The sequence below is a fragment of the Protopterus annectens genome, chromosome 1.part0, assembly GCF_019279795.1.
Source record: "Protopterus annectens isolate FY-2018-M chromosome 1.part0, PAN1.0, whole genome shotgun sequence".
NCBI lineage: Eukaryota > Metazoa > Chordata > Ceratodontiformes > Protopteridae > Protopterus > Protopterus annectens.
In genome coordinates this window covers 711,681,941-711,701,528 of record NC_056725.1, presented here as the reverse complement: position 1 = coordinate 711,701,528, position 19,588 = coordinate 711,681,941, and the positions used below count along the sequence as shown (strand labels likewise).

The following is a 19,588-nucleotide window of genomic DNA, read 5'->3' as shown; positions in this document are numbered from 1 at the left end:
GTTTATGAAGCTGGAAATTGATGGTGTAATGATGAATGTTGTTAGTGCGTATGCTCTACAAGTTGGGTGTGCAATGGATGAGAAAGAAACATTTTGGAGTGAATTGGAGATGACTGTACCCAAGGGTGAGAGAGTGGTGATTGGAGCAGATTTCAATGGGCATGTTGGTGAAGGGAACAGAGGGGAAGAGGAAGTGATGGGTAGGTATGGTGTTAAACAATGGAATGCAGAAGGTCAGATGGTAGTGGATTTTGCGAAAAGGATTGACATGGCTGTGGTGAATACGTATTTTAACAAGAGGGAGGAGCATAGGGTGACATACAAGAGTGGAGGAAGATGCACACAGGTGGATTATATTTTATGTAGGAGGGCCAGTTTGAAGGAGATTGGAGACTGTAAAGTGGTGACCGGAGAAAGTGTAGTTAGGCAGCATAGGATAGTGGTTTGTAGGATGACGTTGGTTATCAAGAAGAGGAGGAGGAGTGTGAGGGCAGCACCAAGGATCAAGTGATAGAAATTGAAAAAGGGTAATTGTGAGGTGGAGTTCTGGGATGAGTTAAGGCAGGCAGTGGGTGGCAGTGAAGAGTTACCAAATAGCTGGGTAGCTACAGCAGAGCTAGTAAGGGAGATGGCTAGAAAGGTGCTTGGTATCACATCTGGACAGAGGAAGGACGACAAGGAGACATGGTGGTGGAATGAGGAAGTACAGGAGAGTATACAGGCAAAGAGGTTGGCAAAGAAGTGGGATTGTCAGAGATGAAGAAAGTAGACAGGAGTATAAGGAGATGAGGTGCATGGCAGAGAGAGAGGTGGTGAAGGCCAAGGATAAAGCATATGAAAAGTTGTATACAAGGTTGGACACTAAGGAGGGAGAAAAGGGCCTGTACCGATTGGCTAGACAGAAGGACCGAGCTAGGAAAGATGTGCAGCAGGTAAAGGTGATAAAGGATAATGAGGGAAACTTACTCACAAGCGAGGAGAGTGTGTTGAGGAGATGGAAAGAGTACTTTGAGGGGTTGATGAATGAAGAGAATGAGAGGGAGAGAAGGTTGGATGATGTAGGGATAGTGAATCCTGAAGTACAATGGATTAGCAAGGAGGAAGTAAGGATAGCTATGAAGAGAATGAAGAATGGAAAGGCTGTTCGTCCAGATGACATACCTGTAGAAGCATGGAGGTGTTTAGGTGAAATGGCAGTGGAGTTTTTAACCAGATTGTTTAATGAAATCTTGGAGAGTGAGAGGATGCCTGAGGAATGGAGAAAATGTGTTTTGATACCGATTTTTAAGAATAAGGGTGATGTGCAGAGCTGTAGTAACTACAGAGGGATTAAATTGATCAGTCACAGCATGAAGTTATGGGAAAGAGTAGTGGAAGCAAGGTTAAGAAGGGACGTGATGATTAGTGATCAGCAGTATGGTTTCATGCCAGGAAAGAGCACTACAGATGTGATCTTTGCTCTGAGAGTGTTGATGGAGAAGTACAGAGAATGTCGGAAGGAGTTGCATTGTGTTTTTGTAGACTTAGAGAAAGCATATGACAGGGTGCCTAGAGAGGAGTTGTGGTATTGTATGAGGAAGTCAGGAGTGTCAGAAAAGTATATAAGAGTGGTACAGGATATGTACGAGGGTAGTGTGACAGCGGTGAGGTCTGCTGTGGGAGTGACGGATGTGTTTAAGGTGGAGGTGGGGTTACATCAAGGATCAGCTCTGAGCCCTTTCATATTTGCAATGGTGATGGACAGGTTGACAGACAAGATCAGACAGGAGTCCCCGTGGACTATGATGTTTGCAGATGACATTGTGATCTGTAGTGAGAGTAGGGAACAGGTGGAGGAGACCCTGGAAAGATTGGAGATATGCTCTAGAGAGAAGAGGAATGAAGGTCAGCAGGACTAAGACAGAGTATATGTGTGTGAATGAGAGAGAGGATAGAGGAATGGTGAGGATGCAAGGAGTAGAGGTGGAGAAGGTGGATGAGTTTAAATACTTGAGGTCAATAGTATAGAGTAATGATGAGTGTGGAAGAGAGGTGAAGAAGAGAGTACAGGCAGGATGGAATGGGTGGAGAAGAGTGCCAGGAGTGATTTGTGACAGACGAGTACCTGTAAGAGTGAAAGGGAAGGTCTACAAGAGGGTAGTGAGACCAGCTATGTTATATGGGTTGGAGACAGTGGCATTGACAAAAAGGCAGGAGTTTGAGCTGGATGTGGCAGAATTAAAGATGTTAAGATTTGCACTGGGTGTGACGAGGGTGGACAGGATTAGGAATAAGTATATTAGAGGGTCAGCCCAGGTTGGAAGGTTTGGAGACAAAGCCAGAGAGGCACGATTACGTTGGTTTGGACATGTGCTGAGGAGGGATGCTGAGTATATTGGGAAAAAGATGCTAAGGATGAAGCTACGAGGTAACAGGAAAAGAGGAAGGCCTAAGATAAGGTTTATGGATGTGGTGAGAAAGGACATGCAGGTGGTTGGTGTGACAGAGCAAGATGCGGAGGACAGGAAGAAATGGAAACAGGTGATCTGCTGTGGCGACCCCTAACGGGAACAGCCGAAAGAAGATGATGATTATATATATATATATATATATATATATATATATATAATGTGTGTGTGTGTGGGTAAATATGTTACTATGTTAACATATAAACAGGAATAAACACCATAAATTTTGGTGTTCTTATTCCTTATTTATCTTAAGTGACTTTAATTTCAAGATACATTTCAAAGGGCAATATTCATTTAGTCCAGGATATGAGTGTGCATTTAGCCTTAATTGCCACAAAAGCTCATGCTCCTCTAACCTCAAAGTCCATTGACCCCCCCCCCTATAATTGGGTACGACTTGCTCAATTACTAAGTAGTTAAACTGGTGACTTGGTTCATTCATTATGTGTTTAGCCAAAGCTTTCATAGTATTCTGCTTATTTATACTATATTGATGTTCGTAAATTCTTTGTTTAAAGAGTCTCTCTGTTTTCCCCACATAGAAGCAGACACATGCCTGGCACTTTGCAAGGTAGACTACCCCTTTTGTGTTGCAGTCAAATCTCCCCTGCACCTCATATTGTTCACCCAGGACAGTAAATGTTGATGTTAACTGTATAAATTTAAAATAGGGGCATCTACCACATTTATTCATATCTTTATTGGGTATGTAAGGTTTTACATTCCTTTCCAGGATAGATTTGATGTTGGGCCCCTTCTATATGTAACTTTAGGTTTATCCGTTAATTTGGTCCTGAGGGTAGCATCTTAGTTTGTAAGGGCCCAGTTTTTAATCAAGATGCTCCTGAGGGCACCTGCATCCTTAGAAAAAGTTGTTAAAAACTAACATTAAATTCCTTTTCTATCCTGTGCTATTCAGAAGTGAGGGAACAGTTTTAGTGGCACACCACGCCATACCCCCTCAACCTCTAAGACCAAGAAATCTGGACAAAGCCATAAATAAAAGTGGAACAAAGGCCCAAAAATAGGGACAGTTTTTAAATATTGCTTTTACATACTTAGAAAGTTGATAGATTAGCAGATGTTGCATTAGCATGAATTTTTTGAAGGACATGGTCTGAAACTCAAATGTCTTTCATTATTTTCAAACCTCAGTCTTTAATGATTTACCACTAATTTGCCAGAAAAATCAGAATTTTATGAAAAACAGACCAAAAAATATGAGGCTAAAATCTGGGCATTCTGCTAAAATCTGTACAGTTCAGAGGTATGCACCAGGCTGTGACTCGTTTGATGTCTATTGTCATGCAAAGTGGACTAATTAGGTGGATCTAGCTAACTTGGAAATGTGACACTCTAGCTTATTGAAGGAGGGGAGTTGGGAGGAGTAACCTAGCCAGGAATTAAAACTTGAAAAACTGCTGTTTGTAAAAAGTCTTTTTTATCTCTGTAATTTGTTGACACTTTTGCAAGCTTCTTTCAGAGAATGTGTAGTACATCAGTAGGAACAAGATTTATAATACTCAGGGTAGACCAGTAAATGACACATGATCTGCAGGCTCTCAAACCTGGCAGTTTTTTCAGGTGTTACATTCTAAGTGAATGGAAGTCTAGTCAGACAACAAATGGTAGGGCTAGTTGTTCTCAGAATCAGTGCTTTCATAGTGCATTATGGGACACGTTTAGCTTTCCAAGGGGAAAAAAAAAATCTCATGAGGATGTCTGCCCCCATAAGGACAGATGGGGATAAAAAAATAAATAAAATTCTGAATGAATACTACAGGGATAAAAAAAAAAAGGTGAAATTTGGAATGAATACTTAATTTGCTTCACGCAGCTTTGGAAGGTGCAGTAATTCATGACAAGATTAAAAAAAAGTTTTTTCGTCATTTGCAGGTAGTGCTCCTTTAAGTGGGAATGGAAGTCAGAGGCATAGGTAGCAGTTTTAGTTATGGGATTCTTAGAGGAGGATTACAGTAGAATTTATTTTCATCCTCAAGTGTTGAAGAAGGTGCGATTTTGGGAAGTCCCTCAATTTAAAGGAAAAGGTCACTAAATTATGGTCTGATTAAACAGCCTTAACAATTTGCCCACTTAGGAAGAGTGTTACAATGTCAAGAATCAGTGTGACCAGGAAGATATCTGTTCTTTACAAAAAAATTGTGTTTTGGTAGCATGAGATGCCACAAATGTAGATGTTTAAAGAGGAAACCCGTTTTTGTAACCATAGTAATAAAATATTGTGGCTTGAGTTAAAGGGAATAGCATCCAAGAATGAAAGTACGAGCCCCTTATTCTGGACTGTGTGCTCATTCCTAAGGAGTATAAAATCTTTGAGTCATTCCTAGACATGCAATTGGGTCACGGTACACCAGGGGAATACTGCTTAAGTATGTACAGTGGATATAAAAAGTGTACGCATCCCTGTTAAAATGCCAGGTTTTTGTGATATAAAAAATGAGACCACAGTAAATTGTTCCAAAACTTTTCCCACCTTTAATGTGACCTATAACCTGTGCAATTCAATTGAAAAATAAACAAATCTGTTAGGGGGAAAAATATAAGAAACATATAATAAGCTGGTTCCATAAGTGTGCACACCCTTAAACTAATACTTTGTTGAAGCACCTTTTGATTTAATTTTAATTGAATTGTACAAGTTATAGGTCACATTAAAGGTGGGAAAAGTTATGAAATGATTTATTATGGTCTCATTTTTTATATCACAAAAACCTGGCATTTTAACTTCTTAGGAAGGTGTAGTATACTTTTTAAGCTGACTTTCCCTGCTACACACTGTAGTGCTTTGATGCTACCAATGACACCTCCCCCCCAAAGTCCTGAGGACAGGAGCTCATAGTACAGTGGTATAATGTGTCTCCTTATGTTTAGTTCAGCTGAGCAGGGGATGTCTGCTGTATGTCATGTGGGCTACTGTAATCAGGGCCGGTGTTAGCATTTTGGGGGCCCCCAGCAGTTGTCAAGTTGGGGGCCCCCTGGTTACTTCAAGTCTACTATCACCTTGTCACTGCCACCCTTCCTAAGAAAAAATTTATTTCATACTGCAAACTTTTAAGAGTATTGCACACAGACTGGCCTGTATATACAATACTGTTACATTACAGCAGGCCTGTATAGCACACTATCTTGGACCATCTCACAAAGGGACATTTACAGTTACTGGAATTTAGTTGCTACAGTGATAGACTGCAGCAACTTTATGTACAGGTCTGGACTTGGGTGAAATGGCACCCTAGACCTACTGTTTTAGCACCCCCCCCCCCCACACACACACACACATACCCTCCAGTCTTCCCCTGTTTTTCCTCCATCTTGGGATCCCCATACTATGCACATGACTTGTTCTTCCTTTTCTCTCATTTTTCCTTATTCTTCAGCCTTTTCAAGAAGCCATAACTTCCTATATGCTCTGAAGTGCATTTTAAAGATTTTTTTCTTTTTGCATACTCTTTTCAACCAATGATGACTTGAACAGAAATTATGATTGAAGAAAGAAATTATGTTGCTGTACAGCTTTAGTTTTCCTTGCATCTGTTCAACACGCCTTTCCTGACCAAGACAACACAGTAATAACCATTTAGGAAATAACTCAAATAAGTCGGGGCCCAAGAAGCCATAGGGTTATATATGTTCTGGGATGTATTTTAGACCATTTTCCCAACCTTTTAATCCAGTAGTGACCTAAATGAAAAAAAAATGAATAAGAAAAGAATTTCAGGCTGTTTTTTTTTTTCTTTCAAGAAAGGTGCAAGTTGTACTCGACTTAATGTTCAAAGATGACAGAATTGCAGCAACAGTAAACTAACAAGCTAGTTGTTGTCTAGATACACAAGTCCCAGCTGGGAATTGCCTGCCTCCCTAACTTCCCCACAAAAAAAGACTGCCTAAGCATTGTTTTGGTGTTAGGCTGGGGTGAAAGCAGAGGTTCAAATTGCCACAGTCATGCACTGCAAGTCACTGCAGACATACATACATATAGCATGCCTCCTCACTCCTCAACCCAAACTGTCAAAGGCAGCTGTCTGTATGCATTCCTGAAGTGTGATTGTGAGGAAAGTGAAATGAATAATGACAACAGTAATGTATTCTCCTTTTTGTTCCTATACAGTACCCTGCCCCTACACAAACAATAGTAACCTTCTTTGTACACCTGTGTGGTCTGTGAGAAAAGTAAAAGAAAATAATGACCACACTGTCCTGAGCATAAACACAAGCTATAATGACCTCGTGTGCACACCTCTAAGGTTTGACTGTGATGAAAATTATAGTAGTAATAACCACACACACACACACACACACACACACACACACACACACACACCCCACAGCAGCTTCCTGTACGCACATATCCAAGCAGGGCTGATATTAGCATGGCTGCAGTTGAGGGCAGAGGTCATTATCAGCATTATTCTAACAAGGTCATATAACAGCCTGTTCAGGTTAAAGAGCATAATCAGAAAATTAATAAATTTTTTCTCCTCATTTTTCCAAACCAGCAACAGTCAGGGGTGATTAAGTGAGCCCCCTGTATCCATTTATATAATCAGGGGAGTGGGTTCCATAGATTCTTAGTAGATTTGTCTAAATGTTCTGTGACATATTTTATGCCTCACTTTTGAAATATAATTGCTTGTTAGCTACATTTTTTATTGATACCCAGAAGAATGTGTGTCTCCTGCCATTACAGATAAAAATCACTGATATTTTTTACCCACATATACAAACACATGTATGTGTATGTATATATATGTGTGTATATATATATATATATATATATATATATATATATGTGTGTGCGCGCGCGCACACACACACACACACACGTATAAGCCGTAGCAATACTAGTTTTGTACTACTGGTATTGGCACACAAGATCAGTGACTGCTATTTAGCAGTTAACAAACAGTAGCAGGTGTAAGGCACTTTTATTTACCTCAATGAGGAGTAATGCAAACCTGTCACTGTCCCTGATTTCACAGACCTTCTTTGGTTTTGTTCATAATTTTCCTCTGTCCTTCATAAAAAGTTTGATTTGCTTGTGAATTATTCAGGACTACCTACAGTCAATAAATCCAGACATCAGAGTTTTATAATTATTGAGCAAAAAATGCATGTTGATGCAAAATGTGTTATTTTATTAACTTTTAATTGAATTAGAGGAATATTTAAAATATGTTCCTGATTCTGAGCCTTTATTCTGGTATTATTGGTATTGTGCTAAACTCTTCAACAAAGAAGTTGGCAGTTATAGTATCTGTTCTTTTGTCAGTCTTTATAAAACTCCTTGTAGGAGAAAACCATCCATGAAGATCAGAGGCATCAGCTGTTCTTAAACTCCAAGGTATGCAATGAGATCAGTCACACTGGTCTGATCTCTCTAGTGTTTACCTTACCTATTCTTACCAGCTTAACAGAGTCATATCACAGCCTAATCAGGAAATTAATACATTTTTTCCTCCTCATTTTTCCCCAATCAGCCTCAACTTTTGTGGGGCCTCCACACAGTCAAGGATGATTGGGAGTGGGGGGCCTTGCAGCCATGGGTATTGCAGGTACCTGAATACGTTTTAGTGGAGAGCACGTCCGCCAGCAGGGTTTAACGAAGCCTGGGGCACTATGTCAATGGTAAAATATTTGATGGATTTGTGAAAACTGTTGCTTGATAAAACACTGTTGCTATAACCAGTGATATATTTGAATTTTAAAGGAGATATATATATAACGGTTATTACTCACCTGGTTTATTAAATATGAAAGATTCCTGTACTAGCTTTTGTTGTTTTGACAGACATGTTACAAAGTATCAAGATGAGGCAACTTGCAGTGATTGGGGGCCCCCCAGGGAAAGGGTCCCCCAGCGACCGCAGGGTTCGCTGGTGCCTAAAGCCGGCTATGACTGTAATCCATGTCTGTCAATTGTGGTTGTACACAGAAGTGTAATATACATTGGACCCATCCTCATCAGCACACTGTGCACATATGTAGCAAGGCCCTTTATATGCGAGTCTCTTCTAGAATAAAATTGGTAGTGTTTATTCTTTTCATGGTTCCTCTGTGTACAAACTTTTTGTTTTTCTTGATAGTTTTGCTTAATACCTGTACTGCTTTCTTCAAATCCTGGTTTTCTTTACTTCAGCTTGCATGAACTGGATTTAAATCTATTTGCTTGAGTTATCTTGTTTCTTTATCTCCATTGAAGTATGTACTGATAATGATCTGGTTTTGAATTGTAGATTCGTGGAATGGGGATGAATTCTCCTGAGCTCTTATTGCTTGTGGAAAATTGCCCAAAAGGAGCAGAAACTCTCGTTACACGCTGTCTACATATTCTGACAGATAAAGGTATTTAAAGCAACTGTGCTGGAGAAGTCAGTGTGTCTATGTTATATCTGTTTGTTTTATGTTTGACTCTGCTTATTAATATGAGCTTATGTTATAAAAGAGAAAAACTATTATGATTTTTTTCTTTTGTACACATTATGCAAATATAGTTTTTGTCTTAAGTTATTAATTTTAAAGTTGCATAGATTGCTCAAGTCCTGCTTACTCTGAAATATCACTCCTCATGACTATTATTCTGCATGTACTGTTCCCATAAATTGCATTTATTTCAATGTAATTTGCTCCTTCCCTTTTCTAAAAATCCCATCTCCAGTACTTTTATCTCCTTTGCATCGTTCAACAGTTCTGTTACATTTGGCTTTGTTTTTGATGTTCATTTCCTTGTAATTCTTTTGGCAACCAACAGCATTAAATTTAGTAGGTCTTGGGCTAGGCAATTCACTTTCATATCCTAGCTCAAAAGAATAATTTCCTTAGGTAAAATTTGCTCTCCCAACATTTCTAATAAAGTTCTCTGTAAGAAATTTCTAAAATCTGTCAGTTTGTTACATTCCCAAAAAAGATATTCCCAGGTATCCCTCCTCTTCGTATCACACCTCCAGAAATTGCTGTCTGCCTGTGCAGAAATTCTGTGCGCTCTGCTTGGGATATGAAATACCTATGTTAAGACTTCCATGAAAAATCTGAAAGCTTATAGATTTTGTTGTATACTTGCAAGCCATACAGATAACCTCCCGTTGTTTCTTTAGATGTTGCCTTTTCGCTGTCATTTCCCAGTCTTGTCTAATTTCTTCTGATTTGATTCTTATAGTTATCATGCATTATTTTATATGCCCTATTAACTATCCGCTTCTGTTCTAGGCTCAGTCTTTCATTTAGCACTCCTCCGTTTCTTTCTCTACCCCTGCGTACTCTGTTCTAAGTACCTGGGAGGGATGGCAGTGTCCAGCCCACAGTCCACACATCTGCTTAACCTCATCCCTTTCTGACTTTTCCCTCCCTATGTATTTGCTCCCAATACCTTGGCTCCTTTTTCTCCAGTAAATTCCAGCTCCCTCTTACCTATTTTCTATGTCCCTACTCACAGTCATCCTTATTGATATAATCCTTTTCTCTATTCCTGTGTTGGCTTAATTCTCAAAATATTTTCTTCTGCTTTGTACATAAAACATTCTGTATGGTTGTTACTGTTCTCCTTAAGTGTCTGATCCAAAATCTGACTCTCTCCTTATTTTTGTGAACTCCACACTGCCCTGTACCCCCGGTTCAACATAATTTCTTTCCAGCTTGATGTATTGCCTTCTGCTTCTTTTATGTATGGGAACTTTAACTGTGTAGCTTTAAAGTATCCCTTCAAATCTGACAATCCTAAACCACCTAGTTCTGTGGGAGAAACAACTTATCAGTCTTGCCTCTTTCCCTCCCAAAGAATTTATTCCATTCTTTAATTATGACCAACTGCTTCTCAAATAGTTGGTAAGAATATGCCTAACCTGTATATAATACTAAGTGTACTAGATACATTTTGACCGCTTGTACCTTACTATCAGTATCCATCATTAAGAGATTCCAACTTCTCACCTGTTGTATTATTTTTTTGCTTAGTCTCTTTCCATGTATACTTAGCTGACGTTACAAAATCTTTTTAACCCAAACCCCCTAAATTACCTCATCTTAGCTTGTCCCCATAGATATGGACATTACTGAACCAATTCATGTGTGGGAACATAGTTTACTGCTATAGCCTTTTTATCCTTATTTGTTTCATATCTTGAAATAATGAAACTGTCTCAAACTGTTGGCAAAACTGAAATATCCATTTCTAGATTTATCAAATACAAAATAATAACTGTAAATAAGACCAGTTTTTCTTGAATGCAATACTGGTTATACCCCTGAATTTGTGAGGCCATTATTTCCTTTGCCCGTGGCTGTAAGTGTAAGGCAAATCACAATGAAGAAAGGGCACTCCTACTTGTTTCCTTTATTCAAACCCAGTTTATCAGAGAAGAGCCCTCCCATCTGATTCTTCTCTCTGACTTTTCATATGTTTTCATAATTAACACTGTTATTTTGTCAGTAGTTAACTCAAATGCTGCCATTGCCATACTAATAAACTTCTAGCTAACTTTATCAAATGCCTTCCCTGCATCAAGACCCACCAGAAATAATGAGCGCATCTTTCACTCTGCTTCCCTTTGTTCTCTTAATGCTGTCAAATGTTTATCTCCCTTCCACAAAAAACACATTGATCCATATCTATCAGTTTTGGCAACACCTTAGCCATTCACGTAGTATAGACATAAATGCTTTTATAATAATGGTACAAAATTGAAACTTGTCTATATGAAGTTGGCTTTAAAGGTCTTTGTCCTCTTTGAGTAGTACAGCCACCACTGCTTTTTTCCGAGATGCTGGTACTGTCCCTCCTTTTAAAATATTGTTAAAAGCCGATCTTTATGACCTTTTTCTCTCCTAAATTCCAAATTTCTACAGAAATGCCATCTGACATGGAGGCTTCCCTCTTAATTTGATTACGCATCACCAGTTTTATCTAAATCCTTTCCAATCTTGGATCTTCCTGTAACCTTGGCATAGTTAAGTTTTACATTAATGTTTCCATTTGTGAGTTTTCCTGGTTTCCTTCATTTTTCTGTTGTATGTAGATTTTCATAGAATTTCCAAAATATCTAATATCTGTTTAAGGACTCTGGTTATTTTTCCAGTCATGGGCTGTCTTATCTTGCCAACACCCCTTTCTAATTTATATTGCCTAAGTCATGCTAATAGTCTTTGTGCTCTGAGGTTCCTATAAAAAAAATACGTAGCAGTAACCTTTCTAAACTCATGCATAATATCTAAATGCTCCCTTATTTTTCTCTTATCACTCAACAATTGCCCCTCCTCTTGTTCCTTAAGAGCTCTTTCTTCTTTTGCAATATATTATCCTTTGATAATCACTCTAAATAATTTAAATTTTTTCATTACCATTTCTCTTTCTTACTTCTACAATGTTTACATTTAATTTTCATTTTTATTCCATTCCTCTGCTATCCCTTCTAAAAAAAAGTTGTACATTCCCTAGTGACTGTTGATTTTTTTAAAATCCCTTCTTTTTAATAGGCAAGTAATAAAGCGCTGGTGTCTCATTTTTCTCTGCATCTTTATGTTAGTCTTGATTGGTGCATGATCTGCAATAATTATTGGATGCATTTGAAAACTGTCTGTTAAATACCCATGCTCTTGTGAAGTCTATTTTTGTCCAATTTAGACCAGTTATTATACTTTGGAAAATACTATGTAAATTATGTCTGGTTTCCTGCTGGTAATTTCACATCATCTGTTCCAAGTATTCACATATACTGCTTCAGAAATGTGTTTTCTTGACATTTTTCATTCTAGGTCCTCCTGATGCATCTTCACTATTGTGTATCAGGTTCCAGTCTCCACCTATAAATAAGCCATGCTGGAAGCTAATTGTCTCTGCCGTAATTATCTTAAGCTTCTTAGCACTGGTTTTAGCTTGAATATATATGTGTTATGCTTTGTGTTAATGATCCTTTTGCTTCTGGGATGTTTTGACGGGAATTTAAGGATAACAAAGCTGATTTTTTTAACAGCTCTTTAAACTGATTATTTATTCACTTTGACTTATTCTGCTGAAACAGCTGAGCTGAGTTGAAGGCATTCTTCCTTTTGTATTACATATGAATACCTTCCAGCTCCTGCAAGAGTATCTTTCCATGACACAGTTGCAGCAGACCTTATTGTATGAGCAAAGACTTTTGTTTCATTTCTCCTACCTTTAAATTGAGGGAGAAGGCCTCTTTAGACTCTTGTTTTCAGTTGGTGAATTTAAATTTGTGCCTTGATGACCTTGCCTTCTGCCTTTACTGTGCTCTGCTGCTGTCTAAACCTACATTGTATTACTTGTGTCTTATCTGCCAAAAGAAAATGCATATAAGCCTTCAGATCTGGCTACCATGCATATGGTTTGAATACAAGGTTGATTTGATTTCTTATTTTCCTGATGTTTTTAAATCTAGAGCCACTCAACAAGATTTTCCAAAATATTTGTTGTCAATAACATTGACTTTAAGTAACAGTATGGAAACAGGGTGCCCAATGAAAGTCTGAAGGTAGTGCATGCAATCCTCTTACCATTAAAGTGCATGTAAGTGGAATACATATATCAGTAGTGGTTTTAGGTGGAATATAAGTATGTTATGAATTGTGTTAGATGCTATGTTTTATGGGTGTTTGTCTTTTCTTGTTCTTCAGTTCCTGTCATCAGTCTTTTATTCTTCTTCTTCTTTTGGCTTTTTCCAGTTAGGGGTTGCCACAGTGGATCATCTGTCCGCTCATGATTGGCAGTGGAGTTTTATGGTGTCAAGTTGTCAGCCCAACCTTCCACAGAAGGCACTCACACGCACGCACTCACATCTAGGGTCAATTTAGAGTGTCCAATCCACCTACAACATGTCTTTGGGATGTGGGAGGAAACCGGAGCACCTGGTGAAAACCCACGCAACCACAGAGAGGATATACAGACGCCGCACAGAAGGCAGCCTAGCCAAGGATCAAACCAGAGAACCTCTTGCTGTGAGGCGGTAATGCTAACCGCTACACCACCGCAGCCGCCTTCTGTCATCAATCTTATATCAGCTCCTTAATCTGGTAGAAAATCAATTTAAGGAGTTGATGTAAGATCCAAGATTGTGATATCTCTGCGTATTTCCCTAACTGCAAGGTACAGTGATCTTAGTGTTAGTATATATAAGTAGTAGGGGTGCAAGGGGCATATCCTGAATATAAAATTATTTAAAAGTGTAACAGTGGGCTTCACAGTTGACTGACTTTTGTGTATCATGTCTTGTATTTCCAGTGGGGAACTATGAAAGCATTTTTACTTATGACATATTAAACTTGTAAAGGAGCAGATAGGATCTGAAATTAGCTGTGATGTTTTTATTAAAGTGCTGCTGTTAGAATGAAGTTTAGTATTTGTAATCTATGATGTGAGTTCAGTAAAATGTTATCAAGTGAATTTTTTGCCAGCCTCCATGAATTCTCCTGTTAATGTTCTGTACTTTGGATATCGGAGGCAGGGTATTAAAGTGGGTACTTTCTATTTTTTACAGTTTGCTTTCCAGAGCTTTTACATAAAACTGACCCTTGGAAGACTTGCTTTAATACATGAAGATGAACCGCATAGTAAACATATAATGTCCTTCCATTTCACTGTTGTGGTATTTATTACATCAGGGTTCTCCTGCCAAGGGCGATCCAACATCCTGTCATTATACCAATGCATTTAGGTTGCTTTAAGGTATGTCATACATCATACATATGCTCCTTGAATAGCATAGGGCATAAAGGTGACATTTGGATGTACCATCCTCAGAAATTCTTTGCTGCCAGTCCAAATGCTCTCTTGATCATCGGTCTGAATGCCCATTCTGTTGCTGGTTCACCAAGTCATTGCAGATAAGTGCCCCACTGGGGTTTTTCATATCGCATCTTCTTTTTATATTTTATTGCTTGTCTGGTTTCATGCCCTCCAAGAGGGGTAAAGGCCATTGTGGGAGACAGATTCCCCATAAAGACGGTCATGAGCAGTGCTTGTTCTGACTTGATGCTCCCCTCGATCATACGTCCTATTCACTCTGTCAGGCTTTTGTTCCCAAAATCCTTCATAGTACGCTGCCTTCTTTGGCTTTGTATCTGGAGAATCAATGTCTTAAGCTTTTAGCTAAAGATTCAGTGGAAGGAACTTCACACTCTGAGGAGCAGCCGTCCATGAAGAAGGAGGCCATGAAGTCTAATCCAGATTCTTCTGCTGTACAACCTCTGATGGATGTCACTCCTGAGGCAAGTGAAAGCCTGGAGATTCACCCGGCTCCATCATTGGATTCTTCAGCTGCGACCGGTTTAGAGTCTAGCAAGGATCTGACTTTAGGCACATCTTTGGAGGCCTTGCAGACGTCTGCATCAGATATTTAGGGGGAACCACAGCTGACTATGGGCCTAGGGGTGTTCCTCAAATTTTAGTCAGGCAAGAAGTTCCTACTACAATTACTGAATGCCATCTAGGATTGGAGCCTTCTACATTTCATAAGGTGGATATCCCCTTAAAGAAAAAACATAAAACTAAGCATAATGCTCTAGCTCCTATGGACCCACACAGTGAATGACGCAATTTCACTCAGGGGTTGTTTAATGATTTGATGGCTTTAAAACCTCCATATGGTGTTTCTTTTAAAGCTCCTCCTTTGTCTTCTGCTACCCTTAAAAAACCCAGGGAACAGGATTCCTCTGAGGAGGAAGTGGATTCAAATTAGGAATCCCTTGCTTACTCCTCTCCAATTCCCTCTCCTTTGGATTTGTAGGTCTGAGGAAGAGAAATCTACTAGTCTGGATACTCCTTTTGAGGAAATTTCTTTTCAGGACATGACTTCTAGAATGATGGACTTTTTAAAATGGGATTGTACTTAGGATTTTGATGTTCAGAAAAGGTATTATGAGATGTCCTTCTATTCATATGCTGCATTGCATAAGGAAGTCCCCCTCCGGCTGACTCGTACATCTGGCCATTATCCAAAAGTCTACATGCTACTGCGAGGTACATGCTACGATGCACATCATCACGTGTACATCAGCCATAAAGAGATGTCGGGTATAAAGCAGACGTCAGCATGCCCCTACCTCAGAACTTTTCTGCTGCCTCTTTGATCGCCTGCTCCAGATGTTCACTCGCCAGAACAGTTTTGTACCATTTACCAGATAACTCCCCATTTGGGTTTTTTCTTCTTAGTTTTTTTTTTTGCTGCTGCTTGTTTTTTGGGTTTTCTTGTCAGCAAGGAAGGGCAAGTGTCTGTGTGGATGGCTGATTCCACATAAAGATGCCCACGATCTTTTCCTTTTATGTCTAGGCCCAGACCACGACCACACAGAGTGTGGGATTTGCAAGTCCTTCATCCCTAATGCCCTTAGGGGTCATTTAGTGTCTCTTAAACTATACTTTGAAAAGCAGTGCCTTAAGCACCTAGCACGGGAGATGGAAGTGACTGTGTCATTTGGACGAGCCCTTACCGAAAAAGATCAAGCAATCCCTGCCTGAACTTTCAGCTGCATCTTCTCTTCCAGTCGTTTCTCCCAAGGCTGATGTAGATTTGAGGATGAAAAGGGGGAACCAGGCTCGTTATCTCCAAAGACCCTCATGGTGTCGCACACATCACTGTGCATGAAGGTGTGCTTACAGATATTGGCAAATTTATGCAGACATCGGGCCCTCCCACCATTCACTATATGGAAGCCCCTAAAAACAAGAAGGCCAAAACAAAATACATTTCTCCTGCTTCACCACAACAGCCTCCTGATTGGCAAGCTTTTTCTCAAAGCCTCTTTAATGGCCCTTCACCAAGCTTATCCTCCTTCTGTTCCTCTGCAGGCCTTTTCCCCTTCTAGTACCTTTAAAAGGACAGCTGTTGACACCTCTTCAGAAGAGGATTTTTCTGGAAAGGAGTCTTTGGCCTAGTCCACACAGATGCCCCCCCCCCCCAAGCTTATTCCTTCCCAGAGGAGGAATCTGATGGTAAAGATTCCCCTGAGGAGGATATTTCCTTTGGAGAGACCATTCTCAAAATGAAAGATTTTTTTCAAGTGGGACTGTTCTCAAGTTTCAGACATACAGAAGAGGTACTGTGACCTCTTGCAGATGGGTTCCCCATCTCCTTCTGCAATCCCTCCAGTCCTGCCTACTTTTCTGGATGCCTTCTCGGCTACTTCCCAATGTATAGACTCTCAGCCTCATGCCCCTAAGCATTCAGACAGGTTTTATAAGGTACCTGAGGACTCCTAAGTTCTTATTCAAGGCTCCTTCTGCTGACCCGGCAGCCATATCTGTTTCTATGGAGAAGGCTTTCAGATTGCCCCTATCCACTTCCTCCTTACCCTCTGATAAGGAGAGTAAGGGCATGGAATGTTTGGGTAAAAAGGTTTACAGCTCTCCCATTTTTACTTTCCAGGTAATTAATTATCAGACTACCTGGCTGATGTTCTTCGTGTTTCACTGTTGCAGTCATCACATTTGGGTCATCCCTGCCAGGCTAGCCCTCGGCTGTCCTGAATACCAGAGACTTTAGTATTTCTGGGTCGGTTGCTGTCGCTTGAGGACTGATGTCAGGTCGTCACTGGTATAAAGTAAGGCAGCCGACGCCATTACATCAGTCTTTCTTGCAATGGAGCCCGAAGCAGTTCGCACGACTGCTGGTTGACCGCTACCTGAGCTTTCATTTCCAAATTGAACTTGAAGTCTTCTAAAGCTAAGTACCCTGTTGGGGATCCTTTTTTCTTGCACTAACCGATGTCAGAAAAAGTTAATTGTCTCACCTGTAGCAAGCAAATACCACACCGAGACTTCCAGTCTTACTGCATCACTTGTCTAGGCCCAGACCACGACGTATCCCGTTGTCACTTCTGTGCTTTATTTAACTCCAGAACTATCTGTTGTCGGGCCCCTATTGTAGCCAGATATTTTGGTTTACAGTCCTCAAATTCTGATATGGCTTTGGTAAGCCATCTGACAGCAGATCTTCTGAAAAAACGTAAAGATAAAGACAGAGACAGACCACACAGGTCCAAACCTACCTACGACACTTCTGTTAAGCTAGTCGTCAGTCCTCTGGTACTCAGTGAGGCGCTTTCGCAGCCCCTGATGCCCGCTTCAGTTGATTTGCAGGCCACTACTGAGAGCCTTTTGGAGTCAGGTATGTCGCAGAACTCTTCTTCGTCTAAGGGTCCTATGGTCATCTCTACCTTGTATGGGTCAGGAGCCACTGAGCAGGCACCGACATCTGAGGAAGTCCTTCGCACCACTGAATTTCGACACAAACCACTGAATTTCGACACAAACCAACGTCTTCTTTCTTTACTGTTCTTTTGAAAACAATCGAGTTCCTTAGGCCCAGGATTCAAACCACACCCAAGAAACCGACTACCCACTACCAGACACCTGCTACCTTGCCTCAGTCTCAAATGCTTAAAATGGCAGAAGACCTTATCATGCTGATCAGGGGAAGCCAAGCTACCCCCTCAAAAAGGAAAAGAGATCAGTCCCCAGTAGTGTTGTATGAACAAGAGTCAGATGAATCTGATGCATCTGATTATGAAGACATGCAACCCCTCTCCAGTTATGAGAATTCTGATGCAGAGGAACCCATTCCTTTAGCCTCTCCTTCAGAGCATTTTTCCTTTGGGGAAACCCTGAATACTTTAAGGGAGCATTACCACTGGGAGAGTCAGGACTACCATCAATCTAAAGAGAGACTCAAGGAGTTCCTAGACTTGGCACAACACAGACCCTTGGCCATCCCCCAGTCCTGGATGTGGTGGATGATGTTTTCCTTGAATCCAGCTTGGCTCCTGACACCCTACCTCCTGCTCCCAGAAAACCAGACAGGTACTACAGAGTACGAAAAAACACCAAAGGCCAGCAAATACAGTTCCGAATGCTTTATTGAATATAGAAAGGTGCTTAAAAAAAGCACCAAAATGAAACCTAAGTCCTCAGACTAGTTTCGGCAAAGCCTTCTTCAGTGAGGAAAAGATAATTAATAAAAACAATTGACCAGTGAAAACAATCCTTTTAAAGATACATGTAACCAATAGGAATTTGGTATGTTCCATATCATTAATTGATGCCTGGATATACACAACGGCTACAGTTATCATAGATCAAATACATATAGATCATGGCAAAATATTAATTAAGTCATTCCATGTGTGAAATTGTTCCATAAGGAATTTAAAGGTGTGTATTCATCTGAAATACATGTATACAAAATACATGATATAAATTGGCATCCACACCAAAGTCTAATGGTCCTGATCTATATGGCCAGCTGTAAATAACCAATATGGATAATATACCAAATGTACATGACAAAAATAATGGAGTTCTTGATGAGAACACTGGGATAGTTATGTGCACCAATATAATATAAAAACTGAAGCAAACAGTACCTGATGGACATGGAACTCCATACACTCTAATGATCCAGCTAAGCTAGCAAGAATTCAACTCAATTTGCAATGCCATAGGCAAATAAACATATATGAAAAATTTTTATAAGAGGTCCTGTACTGGGTGTATTGAAGGACATAATAACAAAAAGTCCACCATTCTATCAAAGATGTATAATATATAAACTAGGTAAGTAAATAGTCGGAAGAACTGATGTAGTAAAATATAATCATCTGACATACATCCTTATGAAATGCGGACATATGGATCCTGCAATGTAGAATGTAAAATATAGATATGAACTATATCCTAAACATATGTAAATGCCACACCGACACTAAAAAGTACATAACAAACCCACTTAATGTATGTTTCATAAATGGTCATTTAGTCCAGGTGGAAATAATGCCCCAAGGTGAACAATCCAGTATTTTTCTTTATGACTAAGAATACTCTGCCAGCCAAGTTGATTATGTCTATTGCCCTTAATTTTATCAATAATCATAAACATAAATTTGGCAGATTTGTGTTTAATTGAATGTTGGTATAGAGCATTGGTAGGTTTTTGGTTACGAATGTCGCTCCGATGTTCCCCTATCCTAATTCGCAAAGAACGAGAAGTCTTTCCAACATAAAAGGCTTTACAATGGCACGTAGCCAAATAAATCACCCAACTTGATGAGCAGTTACCAAAAATGCGAACATCATATACCTTGCTAGTATTAGCACTTGTGAATTGTTTAAGCTTATT

General features: G+C 39.8%; 1 protein-coding gene across 2 annotated transcripts in view; it reads left to right on the top strand.

Annotated features, from left to right (window-relative positions):
* SYMPK (symplekin scaffold protein) overlaps positions 1–19,588 on the top strand; it is a 2,606,756-nt gene that overhangs the window by 1,816,299 nt on the left and 770,869 nt on the right. For both annotated transcript variants that reach the window (XM_044062505.1, XM_044062497.1), the window contains one exon: positions 8,705–8,813. In XM_044062505.1, the coding sequence (XP_043918440.1) occupies positions 8,705–8,813 (109 nt within the window). The remainder of the gene's footprint in view (positions 1–8,704; positions 8,814–19,588) is intronic.